This window comes from Sarcophilus harrisii, chromosome 3 (genome assembly GCF_902635505.1).
Source record: "Sarcophilus harrisii chromosome 3, mSarHar1.11, whole genome shotgun sequence".
Lineage (NCBI taxonomy): Eukaryota > Metazoa > Chordata > Mammalia > Dasyuromorphia > Dasyuridae > Sarcophilus > Sarcophilus harrisii.
In genome coordinates, this window is record NC_045428.1 from 436,245,146 (window position 1) to 436,267,105 (window position 21,960).

A 21,960-nucleotide genomic window follows, 5' to 3' on the forward strand; every position below is an offset into this window, starting at 1 on the left:
ACTAGGCATTGATCCATACTTAACGCAGACACCAAGATAAGGTCAAAATGGGTTCATGACCTAGGCATAAAGAATGAAATTATTAATAAATTAGAGGAACATAGGATAGTTTACCTCTCAGACCTGTGGAAGGGGAAGGTCTTTATGACCAAAGCAGAACTAGAGATCATTACTGATCACAAAATAGAAAATTTCGATTATACCAAACTCAAAAGTTTTTGTACAAACAAAACTAATGCAGACAAGATTAGAAGGGAAGCAATAAACTGGGAAAATATTTTTACAGTCAAAGGTTCTGATAAAGGCCTCATTTCCAAAATATATAGAGAATTAACTCTAATTTATAAAAAATCAAGCCATTCTATAATTGAAAAATGGTCAAAGGATATGAACAGACAATTCTCAGATGAAGAAATTGAAACTATTTCTAGTCATATGAAAAGATGCTCCAAGTCATTATTAATCAGAGAAATGCAAATTAAGACAACTCTAAGATACCACTACACACCTGTCAGATTGGCTAAGATGACAGGAAAAAATAATGATGATTGTTGGAGGGGATGTGGGAAAACTGGGACATTGATTCATTGTTGGTGGAGTTGTGAACGAATCCAACCATTTTGGAGAGTAGTTTGGAACTATGCTCAAAAGTTATCAAACTGTGCATACCCTTTGATCCAGCAGTGTTACTACTGGGATTATATCCCAAAGAGATTATAAAGAAGGGAAAGGGACCTGTACGTGCACGAATGTTTGTGGCAGCCCTTTTTGTAGTGGCTAGAAACTGGAAACTGAATGGATGTCCATCAGTTGGAGAATGGCTGAATAAATTGTGGTATATGAAAATTATGGAATATTACTGTTCTATAAGAAATGACCAACAGGATGATTTCAGAAAGGCCTGGAGAGACTTACACGAACTGATGCTGAGTGAAATGAGCAGGACCAGGAGATCATTATATACTTCAACAACAATACTAGATGATGACCAGTTCTGATGGATCAGGCCATCCTCAGCAACAAGATCAACCAAATCATTTCTAATGGAGCAGTAATGAACTGAACTAGCTATACCCAGAAAAAGAACTCTGGGAGATGACTAAAAACCATTACATTGAATTCCCAATCCCTATATTTATGCACACCTGTATTTTTTATTTCCTTCACAAGCTAATTGTACAATAATTCAGAGTCTGATTCTTTTTGTACAGCAAAATAATGTTTTTGGTCATGTATACTTATTGTGTATCTAAGTTATATTTTAATATATTTAACATCTACTGGTCATCCTGCCATTTAGGGGGGGGGGGGGGGTAAGAGGTGAAAAATTGGAACAAGAGGTTTGGCAATTGTTAATACTGTAAAGTTACCCATGTATATATCCTGTAAATAAAAGGCTATTAAATAAAAAATTTAAAAAAAAATAAATAAAATAAAATCAGTCATACAATACAAGAAATAATTAAGAGAAGCAATAAATTGAAGAGGGGGTGGGAAAGGCTTTCCATACTTGATGAAATTTGGGTTGGGAAATACTAGACAGAAGTCAAGAAAGTCAGTATGTGGAAAACAGAAGGGGGAGCATCCCAGACATGGGAGACAGCCAGAGAAAACTGGATAGAGATGGAGTGTCTTGTTCAAGACAGTGCCACTGAATTGAAGTATACTTCACAGAGAGAAGACTGGAAAGGTAGAAGGAGGCTAGATGTAAAGGGCTTTTGCATGCTAAGATCTACTTAATAGAAATTGTGAAAGGTTTTGAAGAAGGAAGTGACCTAATCAGGGTCACACTTAAGGAAAATTAACCTGTCAGTAGGATATAACATAGATGGCAGAGAGGGAGAACAATTTGGAGGTATTACTTTGGGCTAGGTGAGGTATAATAAGGGCTTAAATTAGGGTTGGTGGAATGAAGAACAGGAACTAAGAGATGTTACAAAGGAAGACTGCATATTAAAAGGCTGGGGGTAGGAAGGAGTCAAAAGTAGGATCTCTAGTCTTGATGACTGTGGGATGGCTGTGTCAAGTCACACTTAAATTTGCCAAAGAAATTCTAAATAAATCTGGCTCATGCAGCCTCAGGCTGAGCAAAGCCCAGCCTCTAGGACCACTATTCCCATTGCTTGACTCTACAGGACTTCCATTGTCCAAGTTATAGTTTCTTACACTTCGGTGATCCTTCTCACCTTGGAGAAGTGGGAACTTTCATGAGTTTACTGCTTTCACATGACCCATCTGTGCTTTCCCTGTTTATTGAGGCTCTACTTTGTTCTTCTCTGATCTTCACCCAAAAGCTGAGCAAACAGACATGAGGAAACCTCCCAGATACACAGCCTGTCAAATTAAGGAGAATGTTTTAAGAGCAAATAGATAAAAAGCATTAACTCCCTGAAAAGCTAATAGATTTGTGGTGACCCATAAAACAGTAGGCTATGGCCATAACATCCATTTCTATATAGGTGAATATCAATGAGTGTCACACTCAAAAAGGCAGGTCTCAAGGAAGTCCTACTGATGAAACTATTTCCTTCAAATTAACATACACATTGCACAGAGTGGGAAAATTAACAGGTTCATCCTCCTCTTTCCTCTTAGACTCATCCATGCATATTTCTCATTCATGTATTATATTTCTTAGCTAAATCCTATCACCCCCTCTTTACAATTATGTTCATTTAAAAAAGCACTATTTGAAACTGTAGCTTCTACAAGTCTATAAAATGCATTCAAATTTTTTACTTTCATTTCTTTTTATACTAATTATCATAAATCCTAAAAACTTAATATAGAAGCTAATTACATATTTGCAAGACACAAAGAGCAAAATTCTTTTTTCTAGTAGCTCACATTATAAGTATTTTTAACAATAAAAACAACAATAATAGTTAACATTGATACAAAGCTTTAATGTTTGCAAAATTGCTTTACAAATATCTCATTTTATCCTCAAAACAAACCTGGGACATAGACACAATTAGCATTGTTTTACAAATGAGGAAGTTGAAATTGAGAAGAGGGTAAAGGATTTTTTGAGGGATAATAAGTAAGAAAATAGTCGAGGCAAAATTAAAACTCAAAGGTCTTCCTGTCTCCAGGTCCATAATTATTAAATCAATATCATTCTTATTAATTATCTAGCAATGTGGCTTAGGTGACAGTGCAGGGCATTATGAGGCTTTGTTTCTCTGTTTCTCATGTACTTCTGATAAGAATCTATGGTTTAATTTTTGGAAACTCATTTAACTTTGGAGACTCAGTTTTCCTATCTGTGAACTACAGAAAATCCCTAACTTCCTCTTCCTCTACCTTTCCTGTATATTATTCAACACTCTTGACAACTTGCAACTTAGAACACTTCTTTTCTTGGCTCTTATAATACTATATTCTTGGAAATCTTCTTCTGCCTTTCTGCTCCTTCTTTTTTGTGAGTTCCTCATACTTTTTTTTGCCCACTTACAAAATCATTCCCAAAAATTTTGTCCTCATTCCTCTTTTTTTCCCTTTATTCCTTAGGGATCTTCACATGACTCTCAAACATCATTCTATGTGGATAATACCCAAATATATACCTCCAGGCCTAACTTCTCTCAGGAGTTTCAGACCCACATTTCTCATTTAGATGTCAAAATGGAACATTAAGCCAGCATGTCCCAAAATGAACTCAATCTTTAATCTAAAACTTTCTTAGGATTTAAGTTAGAGGCAAGTCACATTTACTTGTTGGGATGTTTTTGTTTTATTATTATCATTATTCATATTTTTTTTTGCAGTATATATGAATTTCAAAGACCTTTCTCCAACAGGCAAATTCTCCTCATTCTTCAGAGCCCAGTTTGAGCTCTTTTTAGGGAATTTGGTTCTCCATTTTTTGGGCAGAATGTCATACCTCTTATGAATTTCTAAGTCAACTTCCTGTGAGACATGTTGGTATCCAGACTAGAGAACATACCCTGGAGAACTTAACCCTTTGTTCTTGTTGGTTAGTGCCTTACAGGGTGCACTATTATCTAAGCAGTCTCCAACCCTCCAACCTTTCACTTTATTCCCCACTCATTTTCTTGGCAGCTGCTATGCTACTGCACATAGAACTTTTACCAATCCCTGCTTTCCAGTTCTGGAACCATAATCAAATCAATATTCCCATTGCTATTAGAAAGATTGTATTAATCATCTTTCCTAGACCTCTATTTACTATTTCTGCAACTTTCCTGATGAAAATATCCCTTCTTGGCCATCATTCTCCCATATCTTAGTGTTTCACTTACTAGAAAGTGTTTTCCTTGAAAATAGAGGCCATCTTTCCCCACTCTCAGTACTTCAAATGCTTCAAATATAGTAAGTATTTAATAAATGGCTTTTCATTCATTTATTCATTCATTATTTATTCTATAACTCCAAATATTCATTATAGTGCTTCTTTCTTTTTATTCTAACACATTTTTCTTCCCTCCAGACTATGACAGCATAAAATTCCTCATTCTCTTCTGATTTTTCTGCTTTCCCTTCTATTTTCCTTTTGAAGTACTTCCCCCATCTCTTATTTCAAGAAGTAATTCATTTTTTCTAATAATCAAAAAGAAAGCAAAGAAACATTCCTCCATCTCATACATTCTCCTACTAGCGCATTTATAATTATTGTTTACCACTGGCAGAAACACATATTATACTGTATCCTTTCTACTATTCACTACAATTCTTCTCCCTTTCCATATTTTCTGGAAGTGAGGTTTTCAAATTTGATCTTCAGTGATTTTTGCAGGGGGCTAGTTGATGGCTAATGTCTGTAACTATCTACTAAGGCAAAATTCCAAGCCTGTTTCCTAGTGACTCAGTTACAAGGAGCTCAATTGTTTCAAATTCTCTAATGACACTTTATATATAAACTTTTGCTATTTTTCCTTCTGATAGGACATGATTTTGCACAGGCTGGAATGTTCTCCTTCACTTTTGCCTCTTGAAATCTTGAGATTAAACTCAAATACAATCCCCTCAGTTTTCAGTCCTGCCCCCACATCCATTATGTTTTAATTGGTTTATGTTACTACCCCATAGGAACATAAGCTCCTTGAGAACAAGGATCATTTTGTCTTTATAGCCCCTAGAGTATAGTACAGTACTAGTACTTCTGGTCTAGAGTAATTACTTGGTAAAAGTTCCTTGAATTTATTTGAATGATGCTGGCTTCCTCCAGTAACTTTGAGCCATATTATTATATTCTGGCAAACCTATAATGTAAACAGAAGCTGTTATTATCTGCTGCCCATGAGATAATCCTGAATAGAAATCTAATTTTCCACTCTTTCTTGTCACTTCCTTTGCTCTTCTTATTTCACTAGTTAGACTTCAGGTCCTTACTCCTGTCTGGTTGTTTTTGTACTTCAATATTTTCTGGTCCCAGCTAATGCTTTGTTGGATTTCCAAACTTCCCCCTCCTCCAATTATTTCCTGATATCATCCATTCATTTGTTCATTCAACCAATTTTTACTAAGCACCTGTGGTACATCTGTACTCTGGTACTGAATATCCATGTGTGTACTATACAGCAGGGTGCTAGGTACTATGCCAGACTACCTTGTAAGGATTTTCCTGCCTTTTCTTTAATTTATTAGTATGGTTGTCTTTGATACATAATTAGCAGAGTCCTTCCAAAACCTCAAAGGGAATAGAAATATCTTAACTTGAGAGATTTTTAAGATGTCCCTTGAATACAGACATTTTTATGATCAGCAGGAAGATTTCAGAGAAGTCTGGAGAAATTTACATAAATTGATGTTAAAGTGAACTGAGTAGAGTCAAAAGAACACAGTACACAGCAATAAGATAATATGATGATCAACTCTGATGCACATGGCTCTTTTCAACACTAAGATGAGTCAGGCCAATTCCAATAGACTTGTGATGGAGAGAGCCATCGGCATTCAGAGAGAGGACTATGGGAACTAAGTGTGGATCACAACATAGTATTTTCAGTTTTGTTGTTTGCTTGCTTTTTTCTCTCATTTTTTCCCTTTTTTATTTGATTTTTCTGATACAGCATGATAAATGCGGAAATAAGTTTAGAAGAACTGCACATGCTTAAGCTATACTGAATTACTTGCTGTCTAGGAGTGGGGGTGGAAGGTAAAGGAGGGAGAAAAATTTGGAGCACAAGGTTTTGCAAGGGTGGATGTCAAAAACTATCTCTGCATGTATTTTGAAAATAAAAAGCTATTATTATGAAAAAAGAAAGAAAATAGAGGTCCTTTACTAAGGGTCACTGGACCACAGATTTCAAGAATCCATAAACTTGGGTGGAGGATATTTTCACTAACCTCCACCTAAAATTTTAGCATTTCCTTCAGTTATTTAAAAATATGACTCTGGGAACAAATCGATAGAGCTCACAGACTACCAACTATATGATATGATTAAGGTTAAGGATCCGCTTTAGCACTTCATTCCTGTCCTTAAAAGCCTTCCAATTGTTTCCTATTACCTATACTGTGTCAAATCCAAATTCTTTAGTCTAACATTCAAGGTCTTCCACAATTTGTACCCAAACCACGTTTTCATCTACTTCTCTACAATACAAATCCTCAATCTTAGCCATTCAGGATAATTTAACAGTTGTCTGGATACTCAGTCATTTTGTGCATATGGTCCTGTCTCTTTGGAATGACCATTCCCTTTGTCTTTTATTTTGTTTTGTTTTTTTCCTAGGTTAAAAGCTTTATCCATTAGTCCCCAAGCTTTCTAAGAGCCCTTCTAAACACACAAAAAAGAACAATACTTATTCTAGTATTTTAATGAAGACTGAAAATATATTTCAAACTTACTCTTCTCTCCCAAGCTGTGAAATAATTTTTCTTGTATTTGTTTTATGTATAATGGTAGAGGTTACCCAGCTTTGTTTCCAAATATCTTACAAACATTTTAAAAGCAATTGACAATGTCAGTTTTATAATAAAATATAAAATAACTAAATTGAGGATATTTAATTTTTCATATTTAAATAACTTTTTATTGACTAAGAAATAAGTTATTATAGGTTGAGAGTTTCTAAGACTGACTTGGCCACTCCACTTTATTTCCTCTGTCTTATTTCATATATATTTTATTTTTTCACAAGTTAAAACAAATTTTTAAGCTTGTTTTTGAAGTATTAAACTCTATCCCTTTCTTCTTCTCTTCTTCACTTCTCTCTTCCTTGAGACAGTAAACAATCTGATATAGTTTACACATGTAAAACTTATGCCTTGACTTGAACCTTTGTTCAAAGCCACTTAAAAAGCTACTTTCTTGATAGACAACTTTCCTGATTCTTAGGATTGAGAGCAACCCTCCCTCCCTTTGCAATTTTAAATTACCATATGATATTTCTCATATATTGGCTTGTACCAGAGATACTGACATACTTGCCTTATCTCCTAAGCAACATTTTAGGTAATATTCTTTGTAAGTATGGGTGATGTGTCTTCATATTCCACAGAGTGGCTAGTATTGTCTATTTTACTAAGGAAATGTTTGTTAAATTGATAGATAAGACATAAAAGTTAATAACTAGGCAACTGTATAAGAATTTAGACTTATAAAGTATTTTACAAATGTCATTTCCTTTGGTCCTTACAACTATTCTGGGAGATAGGTGCTATTATTATTGCCTCATTTTATGGGCAAGATAAGAAAATTGAGGCAGTCAAAACTCAAGTGGCTTGCCTTATGTATGCCTTAAGGAACAGCTAGTAAATGTCTAAGGGTATGTTTTCAGGTCCTTCTCACTCCAGGTTAATTCTCTAGCCAGTGGACCACTTTATTGCCTAATAATAAATAGAGTAAATGACAGAAATAAGCAATTTATGGCATAATAAATGAAATTAAAATTTTGAATTTCTTAATACCTCCTTCATAGCATGAAGATGATATTGAGTTCTTGAATACTTTGCCAGTGGATAGCTGGTTTCCTAAGCTCTAAGTGATGAATTTCTTATTAGGGAATCTAGATTTCATCTCTGACACTTATTACCTATGAGACCTTGGACAAGTAACTTAACTTTTGTCCTCAGTTTCTTAGAGAGATAAAAGAAATAAACTGTATTTCAATGAGCTGTAAGGTCCCTTCTATCTTTAAGTCTATCGCTGATTTTACGCAATGGCTATATGTTTGTTATCCAAAGATCCACTTACATTCAACTGATAGTCTCATCAGCAAAGTGACTGTGGAATGATGAAATTTTGGCTATAATTTATTCTAAAGACAGTCTAATGAATATGAAAAAGTATGTGATCTGCATCAATAGAAGGCATTTTTATTATCGTTCAGTCATTTCAGGCATGTCTGACTCTTTATGACCCCATTTGGGGTTTTCTTGACAAAGATATTAGAGTGGTTTGCTATCTCCTCCTCCAATAACCAATGAAAGGCATACAAACATGATAAAATCACATATAAAATACTGAAGTCTGAAGAAATGTAATCGTTTTAAAGGTTCTGATTTTATTGACATTTCATAGATATTTTACAAACTTCCCAATTGCTTGCCTGTTTAATTAATTGTGATGTGTCTATGCTTATAAATCAAATTCCAGGATACTTGACAAGAACAATAGATTGCAAAAAAACCCCAAAAAAACAAACCTTTTTTTTTTTTTTTTACTGCTACTGCTCATCTAAATTAAACCAAAGTTCTTTCTTCAAATCCAGCAGTTCTATATTTCTGACCTTGATGCATTGTGAAACAGTCCTCCTCTCTTTCCATCTATGAACTATGACAGAGTAAACATATAAATTTTGAGATTTAAGGTAGAAGGTCCAATATAAATCTCTTACACTTTCTTTCCATTTTATCTATGAGGTAGCTAGGTGGGTAAGGACTTCAAGTTCAGGAACTGTTTGCTTATTTCTTCATCTGTAAAATGGGGCTAATAACAGCATCTACATTCCAGGGTTGTTATGAGGATATTTGTTATAAGACTGTTATGAGATATGTGCAAAGTATTTTACAAATCTTAATTTGCTCGACAAATGCTAGTTACTATTATCATGAACAAAATTATTGTTATTAAATATATAAAGTATATTATAATATTATACATTATATGTTATTTTAAAATAACTTTTTAATGAAGCAAATTAGGAGAAAAATTGACTTTAAAATCCTGATTTTTGTTGGAGTTGACTTTAAAAAATCAGATTTTTGTTGAAGTTTTCTACAACTTAAAAAAGAAGTAAAGAACTCAGATGGTTCAGAGAAGCATGATAAAAGGTAAAGGATTGAAAAAGAGAACTCTAGTTAAAAAGGTGTTTGGAATTAGATTTTTTGAAGGCATTTGGAGAAATATCAACAAGGTAGCTGATTGTCAAAGAGAAAAGTTAGGTTTTATCCATTTCAAATACATAATTATTTTAAAATAGATTCAAATAACAAATTAATTGGTTTAAGTTAGATTTCAGGGAGAAATGTGTTAAGAGTGAAACCTTAGACTAGGTATCAAAGAAAGAGCCATGAAATTCCTTTTCTTTTGGGTCTTTAAAAGCAGCTGTTCATCAGTGCAAAATGTTTTTAAAATGAAGCCTGACTGGTTTGATTACCTTTGAGAAATGAATTGTGCTGACACCTGCCTCAGTCAAAGACATTTAAAATTATATATAAAGTTCCCACAATGCTCTGAGGTCCACTCACTAGGAGAAAACCCTTGAAATTCATCTTCCAGAAGCCTGTCTGCAACCAAATTTACAAGTTTACAGCTTATTATCCTGGATAATAAGTACTCCCAGATGAAGAAGTTAAAAAAAAAAAAGTACACATGGGTGAGTCTTGCACAAAAAGAAGAATAATTAGCTACTAAATTTTCTAGGAGGCTGGAAAATGATGGGACAAATGGAGCTTGGTAGAAAGGGCATGAGCAGAGATCCAGGACAATAGAGAAATCAGGGGCTTTTGTACAGATGGTGATGTGAACACTGCTCTCTGCTCTCTCAAGGGGCACTAGCCAGCACAGGTCAGACTGCAAGTTGTAGTATTTTAGCTGTTTACATTTTTTAGTCATTTGTAATTCTCTGTGACTCCATCTGGGATTTTTCTGGTAAAGATATTGGAGTAGTTTGCATTTCCTTCTCCAACTCATTTTACAGATGAGGAAACTGAGGCAAACTGAGGTTAAGTGACTTGCCCAGGGTCACACAGCTAGTCTGAGGCCAGATTTGAACTCTGACTCCAGGCCTGGTCCTCCATCCCAGTGCACCACGTAGCTGTCCTGTGTCACTAGTGCATAACCTTAAAATGCCTGTATCCTTCTCCTACAGCATTGAAGATGCCAAGGGAATAACTGGATAAAAGATTCACAGTCTCCAAGGAAAATGATAGATAGTCATGGGCAAACGGGCTGAGGAAAAAAGTTTATTACATGATTTAAGATCTTTATTAGTACTTTTTAATTAATTGTTACTTATAATAATTATATATTATATATGTATAATAAGTTAATTAGTAATGTTTTATTAAGTGTTTTCTATTTTGCATTTATGTGTCTGTTGACTTTGTCTAAGAAATTTATGGAATGGGGCCTTAAAGACCTAGGAGTGTAAATAAATGAAAAGTCTCCCAAAAAGGTATGAACCCAGATACTGCATTCAGGAGAGGGATGGTGGGCCAACTTGGCCCTAGTAGTGCCTCTTGTACAATGTTACTTCTTTCTGCTAGGGCCTTTAACATCAGATAACATATACATTCAGGCAAGGTGGAAAGAGCCCCGGGCTTTGGAATCCAAACACCTAAATGTGAATCTCAGCTCTATCTCTTACTAACTATGGGTATTTGGACAAGTCCCTTTAATGACTCTGGGAGTCAGTCCTCACTTTATATCTATGATCTTATGACTATCTACAAGCAAGATAATAGATAACAGCTAGCATTATATAGTACTTGAACACGGTGCAGTAAAGGTAAACACATGAAAGAATGAAGAAATATGCATTGCTTAAGCTGTCAAAATTTAATGTTGCTGAGGGACTCTCTAAGAATCAGGGGTCCTCAAACTACGGCCCTTGGGCCAGATGCGGCATCTGAGGACGATTATTCCCCTCACCCAGGGCTATGAAGTTTCTTTATGTAAAGACCCACAAAAAAAAGTTTTTGTTTTTACTATAGTCCGGCCCTCCAATAATCTGAGGGACAGTGAACTGGCCCCCTATTTAAAAAGTTGGAGGACCCCTGCTCTAAGATTCTAAGTTCCAGATCAATTAGCCAACTGCAACCATGGTGGGTGCTTCCATTAATGGGAGGTATCCACCCTGGTTACCTCATAGGTCCAGACTAAAGAAAAAGCAAATATCATTTATCTTTTATCCATGAGAATTAGCATTTAAAAAACCCTCTTTCTTGGGGAGGATAATAAGGCTGAGGATTGAACTGTAAGTCAATACTTTGCAAATGGAAAGGAATTCTCTAGTCTGAATGAGGTATTTACATATCCTATAGAAGACACAAATTTGAGTAATAAAAAAAAGTTTTCTTAAAGTATCAGCAACTATTAATAATCTAGTTAGTTCCAATGTATGCGTTCTCATTAAAAACAACAAAGAGAAATTATTTAATACTTACCTGAAGCATCAGAATGATAGAGATTGGTAGCACTTCCAATTGGTCCTGGCGGATGAAGAGAAGTACTTGAAGACCTCTGACTTGCAATTAGAATCCTGCTCTTAGTAGATGGCAGCCGGGACATCGCACCCAATCCTAGCTGGGGTTTAAGAAGCATGGCAGATCTGTAGAAAGTTGGAGGTACTTCATAATGGGTGTATGGGGGGGAACAAAATTCTTCTTTCCCAGGTCTGTCTGCAACCTTCAGAGAAAGAAACAATTAGAAGAAAAAAGTGCAAGAATGTGGGGCAAGGAATCAGGAGACCTGAGTTCTAGTCTATAACCAATTAGCTATGTGGTAAGTTACAGTTTCTTCATTTATAAAATGTTCTATATGGTACTTTCCAGTTTTAGAATACTGTGACTGAGTAATACACATCATTTTGAGAAGACATAACGGTAAGTGTGCATGTTTCTGACTTCAGGGTCTTCTGTATAAGCTCATGAGATGGCATGGAAGTAATTATCCAAATGGTTGAAACAAAGAGAAAAATTGTCAGAAAATCTAAATATTATGAAAACTTGCTCTGTTACTGAAGAAATCTCAAATGCAATGTAACCTTGCAAATAAATAGACACTACTAGTCTATGTGAAGAGCACCAGCCCATTAGAAGGCAGAGAACTAAGGTAATACTGCCAAGACTGCTACCCAGGAAGAGTGGACTAATTTTCGAAGCTGCAAAAACATATTATTGCATAGGCTTCCTGCATTTAAATGCCTAAAAGTTGAAGGAACTCAAATGAGCCCAACGTATTCTGGATAGTAGATACCTCCTCTCATTGCTTTCTCCAATGATTAAGGTAATTATTCCCAAGAAAGTCTGATCAAAGCTTCTCTTTCTTCCCAAAATTTAAGATAAGTATTTTCTCCCTGAAGTTAATGGTCCAGATTAAAATGCTACTTATGAAAAGTCTTTTTAAAATGGAAAATCTTACTGCACTGATAAAGTCTATTAATATGTTCTGTATTTCATTTATATTAAAAATGAAAAAAATGAGGTGAAAATCATGATTCAATTTCCTTTAAAATTTAATCAAAAATAGCGCCTAGGGCTACACATGCAAAAATATATCGGTTAATTAACTCTGCTATAACTTACAATGCCTTTACTATGTCAAAGCACTCTCTATTTAGCAATTATAAGGATTTAAACAATACATTTTAATAGGGGCTATAAAAGCTTTGATCCTAACTGTTCAAGATACCATCCCAATTTGATACCCCTTTAATACTGAAAAAGATACAAAATTCTTCTTAAAACTGACATTATTAAAGTGAGAGATTAGGTCTTCAAAGCTTTTATTATCAGAATTACATTGTAAAACATGCATGATTGCTACAGTAGATATAGCAAATTCAGTATCAAATTATATTCCTATGAAAGAATATTTTATCTTTGTTTTCTAATTTTTTGTGTGTATGAAGGGAAGGAGGCCTTTGAACCTAGTTTTGTTTTCTCTTTATTTTCCTTAAATTTTTTTTCATGTTCATAAAACTGATTTTGAACATTTTGATTGCTGACATATTGATCTCTTCTGGTCAAAGATAACTTGCAACTTTTAAATTGGTGTTCCTATTCAGGCAATTATTAATAATGCCAAATTAATCATCTTTGCTAACCTCCGCTTCCCCAAGTCCAATTAACAGCTTCTGTTTTATTTAGATCTTCCTGTTCCTTCTCAATTCTTTGGAAACAGAGGTTTTTTCCAGGTCAAACACACTCCTTCCACCATGACCCAGAGGATGTCATTATTTACTATGCCTGTAGTTTTTGTTAGAGAATTTGCCTCCAGTTAAATAACAAATCTCTCAGTATCAGGAACAGAAGTGAGCTTCAAATGTAAAAAACATGCATTTTTAATAGAACAGGCCAATCTGCAAAAAGCTTCAAACCACGCGTTTTCATCTCTGTTGACAGAGCACTTGAGGTAACACAAACTGGTTGTAAAAACACAAAGATCAATACAAAATGCTTCTCCAATGATGGGAATATATTCTTATGGGTAGATTATTAGATAAAACTTTTAAAAAGTAAATAAAAGGTACTTGAATGATTTTTTTCAAATCCTGAAACTACTACTAAGAAAATTATAATCTGATCGTATTAACTTAGGGCAGCCCCACACAAGGCTTAGGAATTGTCACCCTACCTTATACCTTGAAACATGCTTACTACAAGGAACCCCAGTTCAGGTTAATCTCCCTATAACTACAGGACCACCCACTCAGAAACAGCCTGGAAGAATGGGCAAGAGGTAGCATCCCTAATACACCCTCCACTAGGAAAGATGATGTGCTAATCTTGCTGTGTTTATGATCTGCTTTGATACCTGGAGGGGCCTTATTAATAAGGATAGGAAAGCAAGCACTCTGAAGGATTTCTTTTTGTACTCTTAGTCATTTTATTAAAAATGCATGGCTTGTGCATTTGAAGCTTACTTCTATTGCTGTTATTCAGGAATTTGCTATCTTACCAGAGGCAAACTAAAGCCAATTCTCTTCCGAATCACAGAAAATTATCTATTCTCTGCCTTGAAATACTCTTTATAAAAAAGGAGCAAGGGTAAATCACTCTAGCCTTTCTGAAATTTCACATCACCCATCCCTTTTTTCTTGATCTCATGCTGAACAGTCCTGTATTCCATTGGTTATTTACCTGCTAAACCATTCCTCCTATGGTAAAGGAACTAATAATAGAAATTACTCCTGCCTAGTGGCCTAGCCTAGAGTTCCTTGTCTTAATCCTGTAGCCTAAGGAGTCTCATTCAATTTAATACACAAGCATTTTATGCATACACTTTGTTTAAAGTATCATTCAAGAATCTCTGGTATTCTAATTCATGTAGAAATAGGACCCATCTTAAACATAAGGGCACACCAATCAGATTTGGCCCAGAGGATGCCCAGCTGAATGACTGGGGCCACATATATCTGCAAATGAGTCTACTTTTCTAAGTTTTAGACATGATTTCAAAAGGCAGAAGAGAATAACTTGCTGAGGAAAATATCCAATCATAACAAAAATTGCTCTTAAATGGGGCAAGGAAGATTCAGAGAAGAAAAAGGAGAATTCAATTCAATTCATCAAATATTTATTAAATGACTAGCATGTATGAAACAATGTGCTATTTTGGGATATACATGGAAGCAAAATAAGGAAAGGGGGAAAAACTGGAAGGGAATCAGAGAAATTGGTGATAACTTGGTTTTATCGCTCGACAAGGTACCATTCATTAGATTATTGTGAAATAAACATTTGTTCTCAAAAATGACTAAGACGGAGAATCTTCCTCTTCAAAAACTCAATTCACATACATTCTGTCAATTCTATATGTGTATATGAGTATGTGAGTATCTGTGTGTGTGTGTGTGTGTGTGTGTGTGTGTGTGTGTAGGGGGTGTTGAAAGATCCCTCAAAAGAAATATGTTCAAATGGAAATCTAAATCATTTAAAGAAGAAATTCATGCTATATCTTTTCTTGCTTGGTAGTTACTTATATAATAAAGGTATATGTAAATGGATTATGCTCTACTTATCATATCGGATTATGATGCTACAGTGTCTAGTCACTTTATCTCTCCAGTTAAAAATATCAATTGCATCCATTAAGATCAGGTACTTTCCAGAAGGACATCATTGCACACTTCCTGTAAGAAGTAAAACACAAATCATGAACCTCAAACTGAGACTTCACTCTCTTACCTCTTGCAAAAACTTCTCACTCATTTGACTAAAGTGATGTCCTGGAGGCCTGATTCCCGAAACCATCAATCCAGAACTGAAGATTCTTGGTTTCTGCAAGTCTGGCTTAAACTTTTCATAGAGAGTAGTGGCTGGTTTGAGCTCACCATTTGCTGTCTTCTGATCTTTTGGCAGGGGCATAGCACATGCTGGAGGGGTATAAGGGACCCCCATTGGAACCAAAGAAGAATCCACCTGGCCAAGATTCTGAGGATTCCTCCTGATGTAAGTGATGATTTTGGGTCTGACGTGTTTGGGTTTGGGGATGAGAATGGGCTCTGTTTCCATCTTTTCTTCAGGTTTCTCTACAAAGTCCCTCTCAATCTCTCCCTGGATGGGAGGGGAGTCCTTGGAATGCCCCAGGATTGGCTTGGGAATCCCGCTGTTGCAAGCAGTCTTATTAGGCACTTTAGAAGACATATTCAGTGACTGCGCACTGTCAGTGGGAGGCAGGGTGGAAGATGACACTGTGTCACTGTGAAATGAGTCAGGGTCCTTCACCCTGCTCTTGGATGGTATGGGCTGGTGGCTCATCTCCGCAGCTGGCCCTGCCTGGGATGATTTAGGAACACCAAGGAAGCCAGCTGTTCTTTCTGCGACTGTCTCCATCCCATTGGCTGCTTCATTAGCAGTCTGATGATCCTTCTTTGCTTCTAAATCACTCTCCTGATGAGTGGGGTGCTCAGTTTCACCATTTGCTTGGCCCAAAAGGTCCAGAGCTGAGGCTGTGATGGTTCCTCCAACTACCATGCCTTTATTCTCATTAACATTTAAGGGCTTGCTTTCAGTTAGACTGTCAGGAGTAAATGTTGCATGACCATCAACTATGGGAACAGCTTCATCTAAGCACATAGCTGTGGCTAGCATACCTTCACCATTGAGGTGCTCACTGTGAGTCCCTGAGGCAATAGGGAGAATGGACTCCACTTTCTGGGCAGTAGCTACTGAAACTTCATCACACAGGGTATTTCTCTTCTCTTTGTCACTACTTCCTCTCCCTGACTCCAAAAGTACTTGACTATTGTCTGTATAAGTTGCTTGATTTATGACAGGATCCACTGTTTCCTCACCTGGGCCCTGAAGGTGAGGCCCAGTACCTCCCTCTTTTTCCTCAGGCCATCCTTTCTTCTCCAGTGTCACCATGCTTTCTACCTTCGGCAAGTCTAGGCATTCAACTCGGAGCATTTTTTGCTCCCAAGCAATCTCAGGCTGCAAGGACAGTACATTTTTCACCCCCAGTTTGGGCCCCTCCTCTCCCTGACCTAATTGTGCTTCTGGTTTATTCAAGATTCTCCCAGGTGCTGTGGTGAAAATGAGAGGAGAATCTCTGTGTGCAGGGTGGGGTGTGCTTTCAATGCCAATATTCAGAGAATTTCTCCCATCTGAGTGGGTCTCTGGGAGAAGAGTTTCCTTGGTTTTTGAGGTAGATGGTTTAGGATAAAACACAATCTTTTCCTCTGAGGTATTGTCATTTGGATGAAAAGTTGCCCTTAGAAGGGGATCTGTTGATGTCGTCTGTGATTTCTCTGTACCACTAGCAACATGAGGTGATGATGTTTCGATAGAATCAAGCAAAGCAGGATGAGCCAAGCTGGTGGCCTGCTCTTTTGTGAATGCTTCCATTTTAGCAGGAAAGCTGCTTGCTCTTTCCAAAGAATGCCTTTTCAGTTCTTTGCTACCCTGGGTTTTGGCCAATTTCTCTTTAGACACACACTGGATAATGTCAGCATCACTTAGATGCTCTGGGTGGGCCCCATGCACAACATTTTTCAAACTGGATAGCTCTGGCCCCTGGATCAGCTGAGGGATTGACAGGGCATCGACAGCTTCCTCCGTTGTGTACTCTTCTCTCCGATCTCTGTGCAGGGTGGCAGAAGCAACCTTCAACTCCTTCAGACTGAGGTGGCCACTCTGGGCTTCTTTACTGTATCCCTGAAGTTGGTGAAAGTCCTTGTGAAGTTGGGTGATTGCCTCTGGCCCACCTAGGTTTCCATTTCCGATTTCTTCCATAAGACTACATCTCTTAGTCTCACCAACAGAGGGACTCACCTCTGATGTGATTTGGTTGGCATTTGTATCTCCCCCACTAGGGAGGCTTTCATTATTGTTTTTCACTCCATTTCTGTTGTCTTGCACCTGAGTATAACATGACTTGTTGGGAACCAACGGGGCACTCATTTTAATCCTTCAGTGGGGAGGTGCCTTTCCTGGAGGCCCAACTAAAATCTAAAAGTGCTTCTTCCCAGTTGTGAAACAACTAATTGGAAACTGCTTCTCAGGCTGCTTGGAGTCCCGTGTCACTTTCACATTTTTGTCCCAATTTAATTATTTTAGAACAGTTTTCAGACCCAAACAATGTTCAGGACATACAGCAGGGTAATTGATCCATTAGGTTCCTTCAGAATGAGAGCCAGTTAGTCCATCTGACCTATAATGAACAAAAACAACATACTGTCATGTTGGAAGATGGAGATTCTTAGGGATATTATATAATTTCACAGTTGACACATTTAAAATTGTATCATAAAGAAAGCCAACAAGCATTTATTAAGGACAAACTGTGTTAAAGGCATTGTGTTAAGTGCTTTTAAATTATTATTTCATTTGATCACCACAACCCTACAAGATAGGTGTCACTAGGACCCCCATTTGATACTTAAAGAAAATGAGAGCCTAGAAAACAAGAGCTAATAAGTGTTTTAAGCTGGATTGGAATGAAGGGATTCCTCACTCTAGGCATATACATAGTTTCATCCACTGTACCATGTAGCTGCCTCTTGATGATCTAGAATAATATCTCATCCTTCTAGTCCTAAATAGAAGTATATGCAGTCCTATGTAAGGAAGAAGAGGCAGAGGGAGGTTAGTTGATTTGTCCAATGTCGACAATTAACAAAAATTTTAATTAATTAATTTTGAAGAATCAGGATGTATACCTGACTCTTGTGACTAGATCCAGCAACCAAATGAACAGATTTATTCACTACATCTTGAAGTAACAAGGTAGAGTGGGAAACATACTAGTCAGACTCAGAAGAATGCTAGATTCTAGCCTGTCACCTATATTTCCTAACTAGATCAGTATGAGCAAACCACTTAATCTCTCTGAAACTCAGGTTTCCTTTTCTGTAGAATGGAGATACTTCTCAGAAAGTGATTGTGAGGCTCCTAAGAAATAATATATGTATCCAATCTGCAAGTCTTAATGTTCTATATAAATAGCAGTTATTTAATTATTGGTGTCTGAGTATGTGTGTGTACGTGTATTTGTATGTGTATCTAAATTCTTCACTTCTTCACTAAAAAAAGATTTTTGTTAACACTTAAACATGTAGTAAAAATTCTAATTGGTTAAAAAAAAATTAGATTTTTGTTTCACCAGAAGAGATACATTTTACTTCTGTGAAAAATAACGAATTTAACCAGCTAAGATACTCTAGCTTTTAATGAATCAGTGAAAAATGTATAAAACAGATACCTCCAGTTCTATTGCAAGCATAATTATCTTATCTTAATTATCTTAAGTTATCTTCATTATCTTGATAAGTCACCCCAAGAAACCCATCAGCACCTCAGAAGAAAATATAATTTTTTTTATCTGGCACCATCTTCCCCTCTTCCAATCACTCAGTATATTTATTTTGTAAATATGATGAAGTCGGGGGACAATACTGGATTGGAATAAAGCATGAATTAAGTTGTTCTGTGAAGTATACTTGAATACACTTTCACTTCAATTCCTTACCCCCTCAATCCCCTTATAGACGCACATATATACTTCCATATCTACATAAACACATGTTTACATATAAACACACTTACAAATGCTGCTAGGCCTGAAGTAGGAAGATTGGAATTCAAATTAGGCTTTAAATACTTATTAGCTGTGTAATTCTGGACAAATGACTCAACCTCTGTTTACCTTAACACATTGGAGAAAGAAATTATAACTATCGCACTATCACGTGGTCACAAAAAGTCAGGAACTACTAAATAACAGCATACATACACACACACACACACACACACACACACACACATATATATATAGACATACACATATACATACACAACATTTCATGCAGGGCCATCTCCAGTTAACTTGGTCTATATCTGGCACCTGGATCCCGATGGCTCTGGAGAGGAAAGTTAGGCAGGTGACCTTGCCCAGCCTTCCTCACTTAAATCTAATTCACTTGCCTGTCACAGCATCACCTCCCTGATGTTATGGGGCTCTTCCAGAACGAAGGACAACATGCATACATATATACATGCATACATACTGTCTTTCCCATTGAATGTAAGCTCCTTAAGGGCAGGAACAGCTTAAATTCTATCTTACTATCCCTGTCCCTACCATATTAAACAGCACTTAGAAGGTACCTAATAACTGTTGTTGAGTGAGTGACTGGCTGGTAAATGCCTTAAAAAGATCTGAAATTTCCTATTGGATGGAAAACAGAAAGGAGGAAAATCATGGAAAGGAAATGATTTTCAATGCAATGACACTGAAATTGGATGACTTGAAGCAGAAGTGCCAAAGAACATCTATGAGATTAAGTGTATTGCTTTTGTCTCTCTTAGGATGCTTGCTAATAATGGGTTTTCCCTGTTCTTCTTGCTCCTCTTGCATATGACTTTTTCACACTCTACAGAAGAAGACATCATGGCAGCGAGGATGGCTACAGGAAACAATGGTTATACTATAAATAATATGATGAGCTCTTACAGCATACATATACACGTCACACAGAATATTCTTGGGAACCTGTTGTCCTGCCAAATACTCTTTTCAGATTATGAAATAAAGGGTTCATTAAAAGATAGGCAAACTAGCAAAGAGGAAATCCCTAGACTACTTGACCAAGTCCATATCTAGCATAGTGTACAATGGTAGTGGTGATATTAATGGTGGTGGGACAAAGCAGTTTAGTGGCAGCATGGTACCTATCATAGGTAGAGGTTTATTTTTCTTTGTATTAAATTTTATCACCATCTCCTTTTTTTTTCCCCTCACAATCGCTTCTCTAACTACTTCTACACTACTTGCATTATCTATTCTTTATTTTTCCTATTTTTCCCTATCATTCTTGCCAGTCTTAGAAGCATCTGGATAGTGGATAGGATCCTGGATCTGGAGGCAGAATCGTTGTTTTTGTACTTCATTCCCACTGACATTAGTGAATTAGATTTAAGTGAAACGACCATGTAAAATCATTAGTTTCACTCTCTCCTCCAGAGTTATCTGAATTCAATGGGAAAACATAAGTTAGGATGACTGTAGGTGGCCCCAAATAGAGTGGGAGATTTGGGCCTTTTTAAGCTAAGGTCTTTTCCAGGTCTGTTTATCTGAGACTACACCCATTTAATGATTTAAGACTAAATAAGAATTGAGGCAAAAGATAGCCTAATTTGCCTACTCAAAAGAATCAATCCAGCAAGGGAGTTAAGAAAACTTGAATTCAAATCTACTCTCAGTTACTTATGAATTAAAGTACTTAACTTCTCTTTCTTCAACTGTAAAATGGACTAATAATAATAACAGCATCTACTTCTCAGAGTTGTTATAGGAATCAAATGAGATACATGTATAAAAATAGCACTGTGTCTGGGATATAATAAGTACTATATAAATACTTATTTCCTTTCTTTCTATTTCTTTCTTCTTCCCTCTCTCCTTCCTTCCCCCCCTCTTCCTTGCTCACATTTTCTGCCTTTCAGTACCAATATCCATATGGTTTGGGCCTCCTAGAGAACTAAAGTCCAATCAGATGGCTGACTTCCCTTCATGGGAATGAGAACTTTCCCTTACATGAATCAATAAATGAGTCCTTTTCCTGAAAGAGAATGTAGAAGACTAAGACTAGAAGACTAAGTAAATAAAAAATCCACATAAATGAAAATCAGGACATGTCATCCAGAAAATTATACATGCATATATCTAGATAGATATGTAGCTATGTACTATATACATACATATACATATATATGTGTGTGGAAAAAATACATTTAATACATATATAAAGATACATATAAATATATGTATCTAATTACATATAAAGAAATGACATGGTTGAGTAAAAACAATTCAAAGCAAGGCACCCTTTGAATAAGATATAAAAATAGTTGAAAACCATTATTTAATTATAGGACAAAATTACACGAAGAGCCTAAACAACTGATTTCTCACAGACGCATGACTATTGTCAGAAGGTTTAATGTCAAAGTTGATATAAACAAATGTATCATTTCCTAGTCTGCCAAAGATAAAATAAATTTTTATTTTGAATGTAAAATGTGATCATAAAAAAGTTCTGACCTATAATTTATAATCACATGTAATTAAATAAAAGATGCTAATGTAGCAACCCTATCCATTTTATTTGCCACTAAAGAGAAAAACTATTTTATTTTGAAGACCAAAGATCCTGCAATTTAATTGAGCTGGGAGGCTATTCACAACAGTAGTACCTTTCCCCAGGTAGCATTAACCAAATATATTGCATTTGCTTCCTAGTACTTCCAGGTGTTATTTGGTCCAGTTTCAGGCTCCATACAAACTCGTTGCCCTGGCATACTCTGACTCTAACCTACCTT

General features: G+C 36.2%; 1 protein-coding gene across 1 annotated transcript in view; it reads right to left on the minus strand.

Moving 5' to 3' along the window:
- Window positions 1–21,960, minus strand: part of MTUS2 (microtubule associated scaffold protein 2) — a 620,079-nt gene that overhangs the window by 419,089 nt on the left and 179,030 nt on the right. Inside the window, exons 3-4 of the mRNA XM_031960747.1 lie at window positions 15,325–17,791; window positions 11,581–11,821 (exon numbers count right to left, since the gene is read on the minus strand). Of these exons, the coding sequence (XP_031816607.1) occupies window positions 11,581–11,821; window positions 15,325–17,541 (2,458 nt within the window). The 5' untranslated portion in view covers window positions 17,542–17,791. The remainder of the gene's footprint in view (window positions 1–11,580; window positions 11,822–15,324; window positions 17,792–21,960) is intronic.